Source organism: Sesamum indicum, linkage group LG1, assembly GCF_026168435.1.
Source record: "Sesamum indicum cultivar Baizhima isolate 11 linkage group LG1, ASM2616843v1, whole genome shotgun sequence".
Taxonomy (NCBI): domain Eukaryota; kingdom Viridiplantae; phylum Streptophyta; class Magnoliopsida; order Lamiales; family Pedaliaceae; genus Sesamum; species Sesamum indicum.
The window spans coordinates 16,758,465-16,779,011 of NC_142657.1; the positions used below are offsets into that span (position 1 = coordinate 16,758,465).

The following is a 20,547-nucleotide window of genomic DNA, read 5'->3' on the forward strand; positions in this document are numbered from 1 at the left end:
TTTTGAGTAAAATTATTACAATTATATAATAAATCTCAAGTATCAACAATTATAGCGATCTATATCTGTATTATATATTAAGGGAGCGCATCATTTTTATGTCCCCTCTTTTCGTCTGTTTTTTTAATATGTATTTTATTTATGCATCTAATTTCCAGTCGCCTAATATATATACATATAAACATTTTTATTGAGGGTTGAGTTAAGTAGCTCTGTTCCTGCCTATAGTTTATTTATATAAATTGTTCATATTTTTGAAAAAATTACTCATATATCTATTAGAAACATCAATGTCATTTACACAAATCGCTAATGTTTTTTTAGAAAATTACTCGTACACTACCTCAAAGCTTCAATTGTGTGTCCAAGAATGATTTCTGTAATTACCAGAAAAAATTGGGATGATTTGTGTAAATTTGTTGCATATTAATATAAAGCATTTCGCAGTATATTTAATATAAAGTTAATATAAATTTTATACGGATTATATGTATAAATAAATTACATTATATCACGAGAAAGTGATCCCTAAAGAAATGAGGAGTTGAGATAGCTCAAGTATGGTAAGAAATTATGATTAGATAAGGTTGTAATATTGTTGGAATGATTTTTGTATAATTGGAAGGTTTGATTTGAGGTGAGGCAATACCAAAAGTTGATATGACTTTTGCAATTATGTCACCATCAAACAAACATTGCTCAAATTTCAATCTTTGCCCAACACCTGAAACAAAAATAAAATAAAATAAAATTCGGTTTTGGGTTATCTTGAAACAAAATTCAAAATGTTACCTATGTTTGGATGTCAATTTGCTACCATGTTTGGACCCACGCAGAATCCACCCTGACTTATACTTGTAAATATATGTATGTAATTTATTTACTTTTATTTTTATTTAAGAAAATAAATTGCATATTTAATAAAAATAATAATTTATTCAATCTTTATATTTTTTAAATATATTAATTAACTGAATAAAAAAAATCTAACCTAAATTTACAGGTTTAAAATGGAAACAAATTTTAGATGAATTTAAAAAACTACAGGGACAAATCTACAAGTGGATTACTATTCCTACCAACCAAAATCTTTAATGATGTACCATTATTTATGCATTTCTTCTTCAAATTATTATAATAATAAAAGATTTGGGTAATAATTATTTGCCAATAGAACAAAAGGAAACATAGAATAACTGCATTATGATGAGATATTGGCTGTCAATTTTTGCTGTCGGTGACCCTATTTGCCTGCATTCCTCCTTCATATCACCATTTTCCAACTGGTTTTCAAGATATTATTTTTTATTTTATTTAAATATTTATTCAAAAAAATACCTTTGAAATATTTGATTTCATTATTAAAAAGTCGAATTTAAATAAATTCGATCTAATCATGCATAAATGAAGCTCTATATTTTAACTTTTTGCTGTGTATTTTATTTTCATTTTTGGTTTTTTGATGAATGAAAATGGCAAGTTGGAGGTTGGGAAAACGGCAAAATTTGGAAATATGCAGAAAGAAACAGAACAGAAAAAGTTATCCTGTGGCTGTGGGAAACGATCGCACGCTATTCAATACATCACAGTGGAGATCTGGAACCGCTAATTACTCATACCATCTCATCAACCCTCTCCCCCTTATTCAAAAACGATTGCTACCCGAATCAATATTTATATATTTCACACATTCTAGACTTGGTTGTTGATCATTTGTATGTGTTCAAATTTCTATGGGTTGTTGAAACTCAAAACATAATAAATTAATAGTAAATGGTACAAGTATTTTCTTGACAATCCACATTTTAGTACAACCAAATTACGTGAGATAACATAAAATACTGAAAGGCATTTGTACCCCATTGCTGTGGTGTCAAGGAACAACAAGTTAGACACACTTTAATTCTCCCACCTATAAATCCCATTACTTATTATTATATTTTTATTACATATGTAATTGTTGTGACAAAGCTGTCAATATATTAAATAACGTACAGACATGGGCGTAATTAATAAATGTTGATTGGTCATGCCCACATTGCCTCACCAGTTATGGCACCCAAACTCAGATCCACGCTATCGTTTTATTGTCATATTCTATTTTTATTTTTAAACAACCTCATTGACATTAAATTTTTTGTTTGAACAAATTATCATTTAAAACATCAAATTTATTAGCGATTGAGTTTTAAATTAAAATTTGGGCTATACATGTTTTGGGTAAATTTGCAATAATTTTATATTAAATTTGGCCTTGTACATTTTAATGAATTGATTGAAGATAAAATGGAATATTGCTCTTTTATTTTAAACTGATTAATTGGGTCAAGACATTTAAACATGACATGTTTGGGAGATTAATCTGTCAAACGTCAATTGTGCTCAAATCCAGTATAAGTGAACCGCAAATTAAAGATACTAGCTTATGCCTGTAAAAAGAAACCTTGAGAACACAATGAGACATCCACACGACGACTCAACTCAAAAGCTAGTTCAGAATATTAAATTTCAAAATGACTCATTGTTTGCTCCCACAAAGTTGGAGGAAAGCACACATCTGCATCCAAAAACAAGTTTCGAGCGAATTGAGCCCTTGGCTTGCAGTTTGGAGATAAGAATCAAGATATAATTTTCATTTTCAGAAATAGTAATATTTTTTTATTTAAATTCATAGAAAATTTATATTAGCCATATTTTTCTAGCCTTGTAACTGTATATTATTCGTGTGAACAAATAATAATCATTTAATTATTTGGTGTATTACATAGCTGATGTAGCATCTACACACATAACTGGCGATTGCTTACTGGGTGTAATTCTTTTATTCTTATTCTTGGTGTGTTTTTATTTTTACGTGAAAATAAAATACGTCGGAATTTGTTTATATAATTTTTAGTTATGTCATGTTATAATATATATATATATATATTTGAATAAAGCTTGATGATTGTGTTTATATTGTTCAATTGATATTAATGATGTCATATAAATTTATTATTAAAAATATTATAATACTATTTTCTCAACTGAATATTAATTTAAAATAAAAACGATTTTTGGAGGATTTTTCCTCAAAGTTTAATATAATAATTACAATTTTATTTAAAGCCACCACACAAGCAATAATTTCCTGTACATGTATAGTGGGCCTCCCACTAGTATAGTACTAATTGGTAAGAGAATGTGAAGTAGAGGGCAAGCAATAGAGAAACACATGTTCAAACAAAATATTAATTATTATATATATTTTTTTTCTTGTTAATATAAGACCTCCTATATCAAGTGGGCATTGAGGTTGATCCCAATTATTTAATATTAATTAATATTATTAGGTATGAATATTGAGAATTTACTTGGTGACTTTTTAATTAGGTGTGATGACAACCATACACCAATTAATATGACCTTTTCTTAGTATTTTTCTTTGTATTGTAAAATTCTGGATAATTTTACTTTTAATCGTTGTTACAACCAGCAGAGAAATTAGATTACAAGAATAAGAAAAGTAAGCACAGAATATTTATATTTTTAAGTGAAATAATTACATTAAATGAATTAATTTTAAAAGGCGTGTAGTTAAGTTTATTTAAAAATATTTTATAAGATTCTTTTGGAGTTTATAAGATATTAACTTCTGTTTTAAAATATGTATTCGAAGCATTTGAATAATTCTAAAGCTTGTCGCAATTAAATATTTTATTTTATTTAGAAATTTAAAATATATAGTCTAAATTAATATCTTGAGACAACTTTGAACTTCAATTAACTTTAAAGTAGCATTTAATGATATGAAAGCATCATTTGCAATGTACTATCAACAACTTACCTTTCTTTTGCACTTCATTATTTAATAAAATAAAATACTAATATTCTTTTTTTATTATGTAATTATATAAAATTTTAAAAAGAAAGAAATACCAATTCTTTACATTGGATAAGATGTATGTTTTTTTTATAAAGTAAAAGAAAAAGAAAAAAAATAAAACTATTAAAGTGTAAAAGAGCATAAGGCCCCGTTTGGATGTTTCATTATTTTTATTTTTTTACCGTTAGGTTGTCCACTGTTATCAACATCCACTAACTCTAGAATTTCATAATTTATTTTAAATTTTTAATTTTTTAATTAAAAATAAAAATAGAATTATAAAATATAAATTAATATTCAAAATTATTATAATTATGCCTGTTCATTTAAATGTGTAGCATACATAAACCCCCAATCTTTGACTTGGGCAGAATGTAGTTGTCTAGTTAAGGTGGACTTTCTTCCATGCTAATATTACCCTCTTTATTATATAAACTGAAAATTACACTTTCCTTTTCTGAAAATGAGTGTAATTATATGTAAATATTTTTTAAAAATTATATTTAATATTTAATATTTTATTTTAATTAATTTATTACTCAAAATTTATTAAATTTGTTTATAATAATAGAAAAAATTAAATAAAGATTAATATTTATATTTGAATAATTTATTATTGATTTATTACAAGTCATATAATTTTTTTTGTAACTAGACTACTTTTACAATGATGAAGATATATTTCTTCATATGTGTTAAGGTGTGAAAATATATAAAGATTTTTTAATTATTGAATTATTTAATTTACAAATAAATTAATTAAAATTAAATATAAATTTAATTTTTTATTAATATAAATAAATTTAATAAATTTTAAAAATACTAAATAAAATTTTTCAAGCTCAAACTATTTTTACATAATGCATCAAATCTCATACGATGTAACTATCCCTTACATAAAATAGCTGGTTTTTGTGTTCAAAAAAAAAAAAGAAAAAAAGCTGATTTTATTACGTTATAAATAGGCTCACACCCACAGTGCCCAAACCTCCTCAAATTCGTCACTCTGTTCTTCCTTTCTCCTCTGCTCACTCTCTCTGTCTCACCTCCTTTTCATTTTCTCTATATATTTGTTGTTTCTTCGTTCGGTGTATTCCGGCGGGGTAGGTGGGGAGTGAGAATGGCGTTGCTTCCAGATCTGGGGACGGAAATCGTGATTCCGGTATGCGCTGTCATCGGCATCGTGTTCTCGCTCGTCCAGTGGTTCCTTGTTTCGCGCGTGAAGCTCTCGCCGGAGCGCGGCGGGGAGTCGGCTGCTAAAAATGGGAAGAATGGCTACAGTGACTACTTGATTGAGGAGGAGGACGGCATCAACGATCACGGCGTCGTCGTTAAGTGCGCCGAGATCCAGAGCGCTATTTCTGAGGGTCAGAACCGTTCCAGATCTCTATATAATTTGGCCAGATCTAATTTTTCACTTAATTTATGTTTGTTCTGTGTGTGTGGATATTTCTGTATGGAACTACGTTTACGCATCTCCGCTCACGTGCTTGTTGATTTGAGCTCCTTTTTGGGCTGTTGAGAGTTGATATCTTAAAAGTCGGGGAGGAAAGTTTTTAAAATTTTTTAACGTAATGAATTTCCAAATTAGTGCCGGGTGTTTTTAAGCTGTCATCTGATTTACAGAGAACGAGTTATTGAGGAATTAGCTGAACCTAAAGTTTTTCTGTTTTCGGTTTTAGTTTATTTGATGTATAAGACTGTGCCCCCTATATTTAAACTGAACTTCAACTAGTTATCATTTAAGTCCTGTTGTAGAATTATTATTGAAGCTAGTAGAGTAATTACTTGTATTTCGTACTTTCTCTTTAACGGAAGTTTCTTCTGGTCGAGCTCGAAAGTTGGATGGAAAGATTAGATGGGCTTTTGAGGTGTCAAGGGAATAAGGTGTTTTGCCCTGTTCATTTTACCTTTTACTACGTTCCCGATATTAACGTAAAGCCATAATATTCTTATGTAAATTTTCTTATATGTTTGTCAACCTCTTTCGAAAATCCGTCTGATATTTTTTGGGCTGTTCGATGTCTTGGCGGCGAGGTTTAGGGTTTCGCATTCATATTTGTAAGGTTGGTGCATTCTGGTTTAGTCTAGTAATGGCATATAGGAGCTGGCACCGAGGATTGGTGTAGTCAGATATAAACTTTTGTTATCTCTCTCTTTTGTTTAATTAAATCTTGTTATAGTTACCAAGATCTTGGGAAGATTATAGTAATATTTTACTGACATGCAGCTTATCCTCGGAGGAATAACTGGGGGAGGTGGTTTCTCTGTCTCTTATATGAATATTTTATGTCAGTGCATGTATGGAGCACGTGAGGCACTAATGCTGTGGCCTGTGTGACGTCGATGGTTTTGTTCTGCAGCTTCCTCGTCAATATATTGTTTTTCTAGAAGATATAGGCAAAAATTATTTAAAAAGGCAAAAATATTTTTTATAAAGTACCATAATTTAAAAGTTTTAAAAAAAAGATTGTCCCAATTAAATATTTTGTTTGATTGGATAAAAAATCCAAAGAACCGCATACACTAACCATGGTTCTTTAAAATTATTATTTTCTTTTCAAAAAATATTTTTTAAGGAACCTCTGTTCTATAATATTACATGTTTTTCCTTTTATTTTTTTAAATTTTTATAGAAATGTGGTTATCCTTAAATATTTTCTTTAAATTTTTAAAGAACTCTGTTTGTAAACTAAGTTTTTTTCAATTTTTTAAAGAACTGCGTTTAATGTTAAAACTGCGTTTAGAGAACATAGTTTTGCCTACTTTTTTTGAGAACTTTTTAAATATGGTATTTTATCAATTTCTTTTGGAATTTTAAATATTTTTGGCGAAGATATGACCAATTGACATGGCTTTGTGTTTTCAGTGCTTGCCATTGGAGATATTGGCTGTGTTTTAATATTCCCATATCTTTTCCTGTGGGATTTTAGTACGAGTGCATGAAGCTTATTATTTAAAGTTTTATATTAGTCTTGAATATGATACTATATTTCATATGTGTGTATAGATATGGAACACTAAATTGTATGAGGTCCAGTTATAGCAGAAGAGTCGGGAGATCAATTCTAAATCTAATATAAGAGTTGGAGTACAAAAAAGTTAAAATTTGTATACTGATTTGACCTGCTTTTTCCTTCTCAAAGATGAAGAAAGAAAAAGTGAAGCATTCTCTTTTTTCACTACCTCTTCTGATTCCAACTTAGAAAAGCTAAGAAGTAAATGAAGTTGCTATTGTTCGCTTTTCTTTTGTTTGTTGAGTTTCGGTGTGTACTGCAATCTTTTTCTCTTGTTGAGTTATTGAGTTTCTGAATGTTGCACCTCAAACTCATTATTTTACATGTTAATTGATTCACCTTTGAAACTAATTTTTTATGTTATATTTACGTGAATAGTTGTATTATATATATATTTATATGGATGTACATGCAATGTATTGTATGTCTATAAATATCACATAGTCGTAGACTCGTAATCAACCAAATTTTGGAAGTTGTCCAACCAGTCCACTAACATACTTGGCTTACCAGTTGGACTATTGATCCAATTTTAAAAACATTGGATCAACAGAACTTGATGGTGAAATAGTTCTGTAGATGCTTGAAAGCTGTTATTTTGTGTTGCTCAATTTTCTTTTACGGTCGCTCGCATAAGGTAGAAATGAAAGTTTTGATGCTAATAATTTGGTCTCATGTATAATTTACATTTTCTGGATTCCTATTGTTTATTGATAGCAAGCATTTTGTTTAACGGTGTGGAGAGGTAATTGTTTACAGTTGCTTTGGGTTAGTTTTGTGTTCTTTCTCCAGTTTATCATGATAGTCTATTTTAGCTGACTCTAATATTGTTTGTGGCATACAGGTGCAACTTCTTTCCTATTTACGGAATATCAATATGTGGGCATTTTTATGGTTGCTTTTGCAATCCTCATCTTCTTATTCTTGGGCTCAGTTGAGGGTTTCAGCACAAAGAGCCAGCCCTGCACTTTTAATAAGGAGAAGTTGTGCAAGCCAGCTCTTGCAACTGCTATCTTCAGTACAGTATCCTTCTTGCTTGGTGCTTTCACCTCTGTTGTTTCCGGTTTCCTTGGAATGAAAATTGCAACCTATGCAAATGCAAGGACGACATTGGAAGCTAGGAAAGGTGTTGGGAAAGCTTTTATTGCTGCATTTAGATCTGGAGCAGTTATGGGTTTTCTCCTTGCCGCAAATGGCCTATTGGTTCTGTATATTGCCATCAATCTATTCAAGCTCTACTATGGGGATGATTGGGAAGGTCTTTTTGAGGCAATTACCGGATATGGTCTTGGTGGATCCTCCATGGCTTTGTTTGGGAGAGTTGGGGGTGGTATTTATACTAAGGCTGCTGATGTTGGTGCAGATCTTGTTGGAAAGGTTGAAAGGAACATTCCTGAAGATGACCCCAGGAATCCTGCTGTAAGCCAATGTCCACCCCTGAGATCACCCTAGTTACAGAGGAACTTGTAGTGACATATTCTTTTGTTTTGCAGGTGATTGCTGACAATGTTGGTGATAATGTTGGAGATATTGCTGGAATGGGGTCAGATCTTTTTGGTTCATATGCTGAGTCATCATGTGCTGCTCTTGTTGTGGCTTCAATATCCTCTTTTGGAATTACTCATGACTTCACTGCAATGTGCTATCCATTGCTTATTAGTTCCATGGGTATTCTGGTTTGCTTAATCACTACTCTTTTTGCCACTGACTTTTTTGAGATAAAGGCAGTCAAGGAAATTGAGCCAGCATTAAAGAAGCAGCTCATTATCTCTACTATTCTTATGACTGTCGGAATTGCTATTGTCACCTGGACTTCCCTGCCATCATCCTTCACAATCTTCAATTTTGGTGCTCAGAAAGTTGTGAAGAACTGGTAAGAACTGCTCGCACTCAGAAAGGGCAAGTGTCACTGTCCCGTGGTGCACTTGACATGATTGCTTACTACTGCTAGTACTACTAGCATTATAACAGTAATACTAGTAATTAAATGAAAAATGAAAAAAAACTGTCCAGAGTTTTGGTTTAGGCGTGTATATTTTCTGCTGATTGTGCTTTTTCTTGCTTTTATGAATCTGTATCAGGCATCTATTCATTAACTATACCGTCATCATACTAGTTGTTGTGTGTTATCCAAATACAACTCACTCAATATTGTATTACAGGCAGCTTTTCCTCTGTGTTTGTGTTGGGCTTTGGGCTGGACTTATCATTGGATTTGTGACTGAATATTACACCAGCAATGCTTACAGGTTTGAAAATATTTGTTTCTTTTCTTTACTCTCTCTCTCACTCTTTTTATTTTTCCTTGAAATGACATTTTAAACCTTATTATCTGCTTGGTTGTGGAATTTCTGTGTGCAGCCCTGTGCAAGATGTTGCTGATTCCTGCAGGACAGGTGCTGCGACCAATGTTATATTTGGCCTTGCCTTGGGATACAAATCAGTTATAATTCCCATCTTTGCCATCGCAATCAGCATTTTTGTTAGTTTCAGCTTCGCTGCTATGTACGGTATTGCTGTAGCTGCTTTGGGGATGCTAAGCACTATCGCTACTGGGTTGGCTATTGATGCTTATGGCCCTATCAGTGATAATGCCGGAGGTATAGCTGAGATGGCTGGCATGAGCCACCGGATTCGTGAGAGAACTGACGCCCTTGATGCTGCTGGGAATACCACTGCGGCTATTGGCAAGGTATCATAAAATGCTTTTGTTGTTACATTGATACTATAATTAGAACATAGTGGTCTAAGTTCTCAAGATATTCCCTCATCTGATGCTCTGCAATTAAATGTTTATGTAACACCTTATCACAGCATTATGCCGTTATATTTTATCTAGGCATTTTAGTGCGTTGTAGTAAATGTTCAATCTTCAAATATTTGATGCTACACTTATTTTTATCTGTTGAATTTGTTCTCAGGGATTTGCTATTGGATCTGCTGCACTTGTCTCATTGGCACTTTTCGGGGCCTTTGTGAGCCGTGCTTCAATTTCAACTGTTGATGTTTTGACCCCTAAGGTCTTCATTGGTCTAATTGTCGGTGCAATGCTTCCATACTGGTTCTCTGCCATGACCATGAAGAGTGTCGGCAGCGCAGCTTTGAAGATGGTTGAGGAAGTTCGTAGGCAGTTTAACACAATTCCCGGGCTCATGGAGGGTCATGCCAAGCCTGATTATGCTACATGCGTGAAGATCTCCACTGACGCATCAATTAAGGAAATGATTCCCCCCGGTGCACTCGTCATGCTCACCCCTCTGATTGTTGGGATCTTTTTTGGTGTTGAGACCCTCTCTGGCGTTCTTGCTGGTTCTCTTGTTTCTGGTGTCCAGGTATGACAACTTCCAACTTGTGGAAACTAATACCTAGTAGTGATCTCGCCCCACATATGACTCTTGACCTTTTCCCTTGCCTTCTGCTATTCTGTATTCTACAGATTGCAATATCTGCATCCAACACAGGTGGTGCATGGGACAATGCTAAGAAGTACATTGAGGTAACAACCTGGTTTGAATCGATTAATGAAGGTTTGCCGTTTTTCTGGTTAAGGTAGTAAGAAGTTTTTCTAATCTTTCTACCATCTTCTAGGCTGGTGCTTCAGAGCATGCAAGAACTCTCGGCCCCAAGGGATCAGAACCACACAAGGCAGCTGTCATTGGAGACACAATCGGAGACCCTCTCAAGGACACATCAGGCCCTTCACTCAACATCCTTATCAAGCTAATGGCAGTCGAGTCACTCGTTTTTGCTCCCTTCTTTGCCACTCATGGTGGACTGCTATTTAAGCTCTGAACTATCAATACTTAGATGGTCGGGCAAAAAGGGTCCCTTCTCCTTTCAACACCATATCTCGGACTCTCTGGTACTTGTTTCACCGCTCTTTTTCTGCGTTGTTGCTATGAGAAGTTGAAGTCAAGCTCGTAGGTAGTGAGATGTTTTTATTTTGATAAGCTGATAATGATGACAATTAATGGTAATGGCGATGCAAATATGCGTCGCAGTTGTTTCAGATGGAATGTATTAGGTATGGTTTTGGATGAGTTTCACAAACAGCCGGTTTTTCTAGCTTTCTCTGTAACGGGATTAATTTTGGTCGAAGAATATGGATCCTTGGGGGTTCATAATTTTTACTTGGAGTAGAGATGAGAGACATTAGATTTATGCAGCCATTGAAATACTTCTATTACTTATGGTCGGGATGAACTACGGCGCTAGGTTTTTTTTGGTCTCTTGCCCACCTATTTATGTATGGTTTTTGGTTGAGCAGCAATTCCTCGAAGTCCTCTGCAGAAGAAAACCCCACTCCAAAACAATCGGCAACATAACAATCCTTGGTGACCACAAAATATTCCCTCTACCTATTCCAGCTTCAAGTTCGTTCTGGTCTCAAATTCTGCACTAACAAATCACATTGAGAGAGCGTTGGGTACATGATCACAGCAATAATCTAATCTTTTGATATTCAAGTCAGTTAAATTATTATTTGAAATAGTGAAGGAGTCCTATCTAATGCGACTCAAATAGTCACATTAATATGATTTGTAGCCTTGAGTTTGAACCTAGTTGGTATTGTAGGTAGCACTCAAACTGACTATGATGTCATTCAGATCCATCCGACCCAAGCAAAATTGTGGGCATTCTTGTATGTGTTTTTTGTCACGTCCAGGGCCAGGGGCGTTTCGGCCTTCTAATCTCCACATCAACCATGAGAAAGAAAAAAGCCAAAAAGACTCAAAATAGGGGTAGTATGGTATCTATCCGGATCCGGGCCACCCAACAAGAAAAGTCCAGACCCGGTTAGCCACCGTTATTACAACTCCAACCGTTTCTCTCCACCACCATTCCGTATGACTGTTATCTGATGCCCCCACCCACCCCCCCCGATGGAAGTAGAAGTCAAGCTCCGCCTTGCATCCTCCGCAGCCCACGAGCGCCTCTGTGGCGTCCTTTCCCCCCACCACTGCCGCACTCACGTCCAGGAGAACCTCTTCTTCGATGGTCCCAACGCTGAGCTCTCCTCCAACCTCGCTGTCCTCCGCCTCCGCTTCTACGACCTCGACTCCCACTGCGTCCTTTCCCTAAAATCCAAACCCCAAATCTCCGATGGAATCAGCCGCATTGAAGAGCAAGAGGAGCCCCTCGACCCCATCTTCGGCCGCCACTGCGCCGCCGAGCCGTGGCGCCTCCTTCACATCGAATCATCTGATATTATTAAAAGAGTGAAGGTGGAGTTTAATGTGGGCGCAAGAGGTTTGGTTGGTTTGGGGGGTTTTAGAAATGTGCGTGGGGTTTATGAGTGGAGTGGGCTGAAATTGGAGCTCGACGAGACGCATTATAGTTTTGGGACGTGTTATGAGATTGAATGTGAGAGTTCGGAACCGGAAGAGGCCAAGAATTTGCTTGAGGGGCTGTTGAGCAGCAATGGGATCGAGTATGAGTATTCCGAGGTATCTAAGTTCGCCATATTTCGGGCTGGAAAGTTGCCTGGTTGAGGTAAAGATCTTGTCGATGCTCTTTACCTGTTTCTTGAATTTGATCTTTTCGGGATTGTTTTTTCTGAGCTTCTAAGTTTGATGTCTCGTTTGTGCTGTATATGCTGTGCAATTGCGGATTGAGAGAATGATTCTCTTGGCATTTAGCTGAAACTCAATGCCGTTTTTCATTTCAAATGAAGTCATGAAGTCATTCTTTACTTTTCTTTAGCGTTATGTATGACTAAAGTTGTAAATAAACAAGAATATCGTGGTGGCATATTCTTCAGGAAGTCTGCACCTTTCCGCGGTTGGTGGGAACTAAGTTAGAGTTATATTGTGGGCAGCTGTTCCTGTTTTTAAAATCAAAGCTGATGTTCAATTACTCAAATAAACTAGTACCCAATTAGCCTCATACTGATACGATACACCTATGACTAAATAGTTTGAGATCATATCTTTGTAATATGACACACCTATGAAGGAAGACTGTTGTGTTTGAGCCATCACTGGTGCACTGAAGTATCGCTTTCCTTTCTTATGGACAGAATTAATTTCATCAGCTGGACATGTAGCAAATTCAAAGGAATCAATTGTTACCACAACAAGAATTGGGATTTTGGCAGTGTTTGGGAAGCTTAAGATTATGTTTGTTGAATGCCATTCCCACTTGTTTCACCATCATAATAATGTCAATATTTAGATTGCTAAACTCTAAAAATATAGTTTTGGAAACTCTTTGACTTTAATCTTTTGTACTCGTTGTTTTTTCAGAAAAGTGATTCTTGAAGCTGAATATGAAAATTAATATGTACAAGTCACTTTCCCCCAACAATATTCTCGAAGATTATATTCCTTCAAAATGCTTTCTTCAAATGTTCTGTCAAAGTCTCATGTGTGAATATGATTCTTAACTAATATGTGCTATTCAGCATGACATAGTAGTATATATTACTTGACAAATGGTCATGTCCGAGCATACAATGGTAGAGTGTAGCCTCACTGCGTCATTCACTCAATCGTTCTTGTAATCTTTCAAGGATGTTTAATTTCATCTAGACCCGACAGGAAAATGAATCATTCTATAGAAAGTAAAACTGAAACACCTGCTGCTCAATTTAATTCCATAATGTCGTGATCTTCCCTAGGTCTGTTGTATCTTCTTTAGTGGAAAAGATTTCAAATGGAAATGTGCTATTGTCTGCAAATACTAACACTAGTGAATCTACATGAAAGAAGGGACTCGAGCATGGAGTTTTCACAGTTTGTCATTTTCTCCTTCTTGTCCTATTTGATAACTGGTAGTCTTTACATGTGTTCACTTGGATTTCATTTCATAATGTTAGTAATGGTGTACAAATGGACCCGCCATAATTTTTCCTTTTTTTTTTCTTTTCCCCCCCTGCTAGATGTTTGTTTTGATCAACCATGTTACCATGTTCAGGTTTTTACCAATATATCCGCTTTTTAATGCATAATGCTTCTTATATATTGCTCAACTTTAGCTGTTTCAACGCAATACCTGCAAATATCACCTTAATAGTTTTCATGCGTATAAGCTTGTACATTTTAATGCATCTCCACCTTGTTCCAAATGGGCAATGACATCTCCTTTTTCATTTGTATTTGGATGTAAACTGCCAAGCAGGACCCTTGTGCTTGTTTATACCATGGCAGGTTGTCCGGTTACTGCGGCCAATCAGTGCAATGTTCAGATTGATTTTCGAGTGGCCCCCACGTCGACAATGAATGTCTCCTCACCTTCAGAAACTACAAGAGAAATGCTGCAGTTACACAACGTGAACTAATTGATACTGGTTTTCTGTAGGTAGCTTTGTTATATTGTTTTTATGCTTTACTTGTAAATTCTTAAGCTACTTCACCATGTGGTAATTACTCCAATGAAGTGAAAAAAGTTATTACAAAACGATGATGAATTTGGTATTCTTGTTTTTACTTCATGGAGTTTTAAGCCTTTTCTTATGCATATACTATAAATATCATGGAGCAGGATAAGTGGTGCAGTGAATTAGCAAAGACCCGAAATGATGCAGAAGATGACTTAACTCATTTGTTCCAGAAAGCAAGTTTCTTTTTCATGGGAGTGGCCCATTTTAATCACATCATGCATCGTATTAGACAAGAATGTTATGGTATTAACAGTTCCTATATGCGCTTAGGCTGCAAAGAATTTATCATACCTCAAGAAAGCCATATCATAAGAATAATCCTTAATTGTTCAAGAACAATTCAAGAGTTAAAGTACGGATTAGGACTAATCCTCTAACGAAATAATGTTAAGATAGTACACAAGCAACAATTGGGCATAGGTCGAAACTGAGTAACTAAGTCAAGATCCCAAGAGTCGCATAATTATCGTCCATCAGACATGTTTTGCATTTTTCTTGGCAACTGCAAGAAAATATCGTCTAGGAGATGAATAGGACCCCCTATAAAGTAGAATTTGCATGCCCCTGACTAAAGAGAAAGAAATAAAGACACCCTTCACTTCTTTTTCTTTGATGGTCTTTTATCTTCCTCTTCATCACTCTCACCATCCTCGTCCTCATCATCGTCATCCTCATCATCTTCGTCGTCATCCTCGTCATCATTATCGTTGTCATCGCTCCCTCCATCTCCATTAGCAGCAACCTCATCATCAGAATCTCCACCATCATCACCATCACTCCCTTCTCCAGAATAATCATCATCCTCATCGTCGTCGTCAGCATCATCATCGTCCTCATCATCATCCTCACCATCATCACTTTCACCAGCGTCTTTGTTTTCTTCAGGCTCGGAGGCTTTCTTATGATCGCCAAATGGGAATCTGCAAATAGTACTCTTCCTGTATAAATCCGATGTGAAAAGAAAATGATGGAAAGTTGAATGAATAGCAAAAGATGGAACTAGCCACACCTTTTGTCCGTCTCTAACGAAGATGGGAATACATTGACATCACTGAGCAGAGTCCCACTCTGAAAAAGAAAATTCCAAATAAATTTATGTCATTCAACTATTCCAGATCAAGAGTAGTGCATAGACTTCAACAAATTCAATAAAGTGGGAATTGAGGGAAAGATAAATGCCATAATCTGAATATGACATCAAAAGGGCTTTACTTTTTAAACTCAGCTGAATTAGTATCTGCATGCATGCAAAATAAGGTTTTCACTACAACTAAGAAAAATTCTTTCTTTTGTGCATTTGCCTTAATGCCTGGACTGTAGAAGATATTTGAAGTAAGATGAATCACTCTTCAGTGAACAGATACATTTTTAAGTTTCTCAGACACCTATAGATGTATACTGCCACACTTCAACAAGATCACGACAATGAGAAGCACCGAGCCCTCCATGAAACAAAATGACTTGCAAACAACCCACAAAACTAAAGTGAATCTTGGGAACAAGTATGACGCTCCATTTGACTAGTCAATAATCATATATCTATTTAAAGTAATGTTCGCCAAAGACAGTTATTGTTAACTACTCATGAATTGCAGCCATTGATAAAAAAATTATTTACCAAAACCTTATATATATATATATATATATATATATAAAGATGACTTTATGTAATTATGTTACAGAAATTTGTGTGCATAATTAATTGATCCTAACAATCATTATCTAGCAAATGACCATAAGCTCCAAAACTGACCACCTTGCACATGTAACACAAGTTCTGATTCATAGTAACAAAAGACAATGACAATACTAGGCCAAACCATTAGTAAGAGGTTATACTGTTCCAGCTACTGTAAATGCATGCAGACTAAAAGCACACTTACCCATATCGCGAAGATATAAACTTAGTTTGAAGTTAAAGCAACTAAATAGATTGAAGTTAAAACAGGAAAAGCTCTGGATTGAGAAAAACTGATATACTTTCATTCAGATAAGGAGAAAACTTATTTCAAGAAGCAAAATAATTCTATCTTGAAGGCAAGCAAAAAGTACCAAAAACAAGAGACAGGAGCCAACAAAATTCAACGTTACAACAAAACAAAACCAAAAACGAGAATTGCTCATAGAATCCAAGTCCAATCGAAAAGCACAGTAAACGCAAAGCTGAAGAGCAAAACTCGAAACAAGATCACTCCTTTAACAAATAAAAATCTGCTAAAAAGACCTTCAAAAACAGCAGAATCAATTCACAACAGACAAAAAGAGTAGAGGGTCACAGAAATTACCAACAAAAGAAGCAATAGAAGAGATCTTTGGGCAGCCCAGAGAACTGAATAGCACGTAACCCTCTGCACAACAGCACAAGCCGAGCAGAGCTTCTCGACCTCCATTTGGCTTTTCTTTACTCCTTTACGGAAAGCTGCAAATTTATAAAAATAGAAGAGGAAAACAAGGATGAGAAAGAGAGGTTGGAGGGAAGGCAAAAGGGTCTCTCTTGAATGGCTGAATTGGGGGGATTTTTGAGAGTGTTGTCAAGGGAGGGAACAAACAACTTTTAGGGTTTTGGTATTTTAGGCCTAGATTTGGGGCTATTTTGTCCAAATATGATTCTTCTGTAAAATTATAAGGGAAAAAAGGGAGGGGGGGGGGGGGGGATGAAATGATACCCCATTGCTCAAATCTTGGTAATAAAATTGGGAAACATATATATATATATCAATACATATTAAAGAATTGTTAATCAAAGGAACCTTTCCTAAATGCATTTTTATTAAAATTGAAATTTTGTTCTATAATTGATACGTTTTTCTTTTTTTAAAAAAGCTTTGACATGAATTTTGCATGAATTTTTATATTCTTATTTAATACCATGAGACCCTTTATAATATTGCATGCTGGATGCTTGTATATAAATGCCTCCTACCACCCAAAATAGTTGAATCAAGTGGTGAATTTGTAACCCTAGAGCCTAGAAGTGAATAAGATTCAAAATAGATATAAAAAGAAAATTTAGAAGAACTGAAATCTACTACAGACATCGCCTTACAACCCCAATTCTAAGATTAGTTTTTCCTACCTAATCTTTCAGTGCCAGTAAATACATACATTTATACATTTACATATACATGGGACGAATCGAATAGACTAAAAATGATTGAGAAGATGAGTTTCTAACACTATAGACCTAGATTCCATGTGTTACTTTTCATGGCATTGGCCCAATTTGATCAACTTCATATGCCATATCATACAAGAATTTTCCACAGATCCCACAGATGAACTTCGCCTGCAAAGACCATAGATCATACCTAAATTCCTCTAATGAAATAATAATGTCAAGATAATACACAACAAGCAACAATTGGACACAGGGCCAAACTTAGTAACTAAGTGAAGATTCCAACAGTTACACAATTTCAGTCCATGAGCCGATGTTTCTTGGCAACTGCGGAGAAAAAATATGGTCTAGGATACAAAGGAGGACCCCCTAAAATGTAGAATCTGCATGCTCCTAACCAAAAGAAAAAGAAACCAAGACACTGTTCACTTCTTCTTCTTTGATGGTCGCTTGTCTTCCTCTTCATCACTCTCGTCCTCTTCTTCATCGTCGTCATCCTCGTCGTCATCATCTTCATCGTCGTCATCATTCTCGTCGTCATCGTCATCGCTGCCTCCATCACCATTAGCCTCGACATCATCTTCAGGATCTCCATCGTCATCGCCGTCACTTCCTTCTCCAGAATAATCATCATCCTCATCATTGTCGTCAGCATCAACATCGTTGTCCTCATCCTCATCGTCTTCCTCGCTGTCATCACTATCGCTAGCATCCTTGGTTTCCTCAGATTTTGTAGCATTGTTAAGATCGCCAAACGGAAATCTGCAAAAGGAGTGGATATTCTATCACTCGTGCTCTTCTTCTATTGAAGCTGCGACATAAAAAATCGACAGAAAGAAGTTGAAGCCATAGCAAAAGGAAAACTAGGCACACCTTTTGTCTGTCGCTAAAGGAGATGGAAATGCGTTGATGTCAGGGAGAGCCATCCCACTCTGAAAAAATTGCAATCAAATTTTATGTCACTCAACCAGTGACATGCACAAGTAACGCTTGAACAACTTCCTATAAATTCAAAAGTGGAGAAATATAAGAGCAATAAGCTGAAATATAACATCAATGTCTTTGCGTTTTACTTGTTTTAAACTCAGCTAAACGCCATTCGGTAGAGATCAGAAACTGAATGCTTATATTTGAATTTTACTAGAATTAAGAAAAAAATCCTTCTCTAGCCAACTTGATGAAATCAGAGTCTGAATGCTAAATCAGATTTTGACAAGATCTAACCAAAAAAAAATCTGTCCCCTGGTTGTTTATCTTCTCATGGCGGAACAGTAGAAGATATTTGAAGTAAGATGAATAACTCTTTGGTGAACGGATTCCTTTTTAACATTCTCAGGCATCTACAAACATATTTCAGTAGACTTCAACAAGATTATGATAGTAAGAAGCACAGAGCTTTCTATGATGCAAATGTCAGTGGAGAACACGCGCTAACCACCGAGAATCGGGAAACAAGTACAAGATTCCATTGGACTTGTCGATGCCTATTTAATGTTAAAGACACTTGTTGGTAACTTCTCATGGATTACAACTTTTGAACAAATCTCTTTTATTTATCAAAATCTTATATAAATAATTTCAACTTGATTCTACACATTAATTAATTGGGATCCAACAATCAAAATGCAGATGCAGCCATCATAAACTTTAACAGAGCTCCCTACACAGTAACGCTCACTGTTAAAAGCAAAAAAAGTAAGCCAGAGTTACATGTCCCGGATAAAAGCACACTAATTACCAAAAATGCAAATATGTAACTTTAGTTTCATTTGCTTCCAGTTTCTGGTCAAAGCATCAAGAGAGGTTAAGATTAAACTCATGAAAAGATCTGAAAAGAGAAAATTTTTACATGTTCTCATTCAAATAAGGAAAGACAGACTTACTTCAAGAAACCAAAACAACTTTTTTTTTTTTATCTTAAAAGCAAGCACGAAAAACCAAAAACCAAGAGACAACACAAATTCATTTTTCATTTTTTATCTTAAAAGCAAGCACGAAAAACAAAAAACCAAGAGACAACACAAATTCAAGGTCGCAACAAATAAAACCAAAAACACAAGAAATGCTCGCAGAATCCAAGTCCCATTGACAATAAAAAAGAAAAAGAAACATGAAAGCACGACATAAACGCAAAACTCAAGAGCAAAAGTTGAAACAGAAACACCCTACAACAAATGGACGAAGCACTGCTCATAGACCTTCAAAAACTGCGCACAGAACAGCAAGAAAGCAATTTACAAACAGAGAACGGAGTAAAGGGTCGCAAAAACTACCAGAAAAAGAAGCAAAAGAAGAGATCTCTGGGCAGCCCAGAGAATCGAACAGCACATAACCCTCTGCACAACAGCACTGACAGAGCAGAGCTTCTCCACCTCCATTACCTTTCCTTTTGGCTGTTCTTCACCCCTTTACCAAAAATAAAGCTGCAAAAATTAATAAAAATAGAAGGAGGAGAGCAAGAATGAGAGAGAGAGAGAGAGATTTGGAAGGAGCAAAAGAGGTGGTTTGAGAGTGCTGGCAAGGGAGGGAACAGCCAAACAGACAAATTTTAGGGTTTTGGTATTTTAGGCCTTTCATTTTGGGCTATTTTGTCCAAATACTACTTTTCGGTACAAAGAACACAACCAAACTTATTGCCTGTTATCTCAATTCATAATTAAAACACTAGAAATTTAAATTATATAAACATAGTTGTATATTTACTTTTATAGTAATTTATTATTTTTTATATCCTTTAAATTTATTCGTCTATTTAAATTATTAATATATTAAATTTACTTTTTAAATTTAAATATATTAAATAATATAATCAATTACACAATATTCAAAAAGCAAATTATATCCCCTTTCCCAATTTTTAATTTTCTTGAAAAACAAGGAAATTTGACTCTTTAATAACATACTAATTATTATCAATACTTTTCCTTTTAAACACCTTTTATTTTCATATTATATCAAATACATTAGACTTTTTTCCTTACTCATATTTGAATATATCCACATTTAGTGCACAAATGTCCGTAACCTATAATATTTTTTAAGGAAATCAGAATTTTGATCGAAAAAAATTTAACTTTTTAAAAAAAGTGCGACCTTTATTGTAAATTAAAACATGCTCTAAAAATAATAATTACTTGTGTATCTACTAATTACATCTATCGTTAAA

The 20,547-nt window shown here is 34.7% G+C and overlaps 4 protein-coding genes across 5 annotated transcripts; 2 read left to right on the forward strand and 2 right to left on the reverse strand.

Moving 5' to 3' along the window:
* Positions 1-4,843: 4,843 nt before the first annotated feature.
* LOC105164876 (pyrophosphate-energized vacuolar membrane proton pump) lies at positions 4,844-11,021 on the forward strand. The gene is made up of 8 exons (XM_011083687.3): positions 4,844-5,232; positions 7,727-8,301; positions 8,376-8,755; positions 9,045-9,131; positions 9,244-9,574; positions 9,804-10,214; positions 10,319-10,378; positions 10,471-11,021. The coding sequence occupies exons 1-8, from the start codon at positions 4,986-4,988 to the stop codon at positions 10,672-10,674; spliced, it is 2,295 nt and encodes a 764-aa protein (XP_011081989.1). The 5' UTR covers positions 4,844-4,985; the 3' UTR covers positions 10,675-11,021.
* A 148-nt stretch (positions 11,022-11,169) lies between these two features.
* Positions 11,170-14,309, forward strand: LOC105164884 (triphosphate tunnel metalloenzyme 3). Its single transcript, XM_011083700.3, has 2 exons — positions 11,170-12,375; positions 14,002-14,309. Exon 1 carries the CDS (start codon positions 11,766-11,768, stop codon positions 12,372-12,374), a length of 609 nt encoding a protein of 202 aa, XP_011082002.1. The 5' UTR covers positions 11,170-11,765; the 3' UTR covers position 12,375; positions 14,002-14,309.
* Positions 14,310-14,544: 235 nt separating this feature from the next.
* Positions 14,545-16,859, reverse strand: LOC105164892 (uncharacterized). Of its 2 annotated transcripts, none has more exons than XM_011083711.3 (3): positions 16,549-16,859; positions 15,273-15,331; positions 14,545-15,201 (listed from the first exon to the last, which is right to left on the reverse strand). In XM_011083711.3, exons 1-3 carry the CDS (start codon positions 16,651-16,653, stop codon positions 14,859-14,861), a joined length of 507 nt encoding a protein of 168 aa, XP_011082013.1. In that variant the 5' UTR covers positions 16,654-16,859; the 3' UTR covers positions 14,545-14,858. The 2 variants fall into 2 exon arrangements, with proteins under 2 accessions (XP_011082013.1, XP_011082021.1); XM_011083719.3 differs by having other exon boundaries at positions 14,545-15,183; positions 16,549-16,856.
* Positions 16,860-17,544: 685 nt separating this feature from the next.
* Positions 17,545-19,930, reverse strand: LOC105164907 (uncharacterized). Its single transcript, XM_011083731.3, has 3 exons — positions 19,655-19,930; positions 18,255-18,313; positions 17,545-18,143 (listed from the first exon to the last, which is right to left on the reverse strand). The coding sequence occupies exons 1-3, from the start codon at positions 19,757-19,759 to the stop codon at positions 17,807-17,809; spliced, it is 501 nt and encodes a 166-aa protein (XP_011082033.1). The 5' UTR covers positions 19,760-19,930; the 3' UTR covers positions 17,545-17,806.
* Positions 19,931-20,547: the final 617 nt, after the last annotated feature.

Coding starts and splice junctions, on each gene's coding strand:
- LOC105164876 (XM_011083687.3), top strand. CDS start 4,986: ATGGCGTTGCTTCCAGATCTGGGGACGGAAATCGTGATTCCGGTATGC. Junction 5,233..7,726: donor CCAGAGCGCTATTTCTGAGG/GTCAGAACCGTT, acceptor TGTGGCATACAG/GTGCAACTTCTTTCCTATTT. Junction 8,756..9,044: donor CAGAAAGTTGTGAAGAACTG/GTAAGAACTGCT, acceptor ATTGTATTACAG/GCAGCTTTTCCTCTGTGTTT.
- LOC105164884 (XM_011083700.3), top strand. CDS start 11,766: ATGGAAGTAGAAGTCAAGCTCCGCCTTGCATCCTCCGCAGCCCACGAG.
- LOC105164907 (XM_011083731.3), bottom strand. CDS start 19,759: ATGGAGGTGGAGAAGCTCTGCTCTGTCAGTGCTGTTGTGCAGAGGGTT. Junction 18,314..19,654: donor TTCTTTTGCTTCTTTTTCTG/GTAGTTTTTGCG, acceptor CAATTTTTTCAG/AGTGGGATGGCTCTCCCTGA. Junction 18,144..18,254: donor CCTTTAGCGACAGACAAAAG/GTGTGCCTAGTT, acceptor CTCCTTTTGCAG/ATTTCCGTTTGGCGATCTTA.
- LOC105164892 (XM_011083711.3), bottom strand. CDS start 16,653: ATGGAGGTCGAGAAGCTCTGCTCGGCTTGTGCTGTTGTGCAGAGGGTT. Junction 15,332..16,548: donor TTCTATTGCTTCTTTTGTTG/GTAATTTCTGTG, acceptor TTTCTTTTTCAG/AGTGGGACTCTGCTCAGTGA. Junction 15,202..15,272: donor TCGTTAGAGACGGACAAAAG/GTGTGGCTAGTT, acceptor GGATTTATACAG/GAAGAGTACTATTTGCAGAT.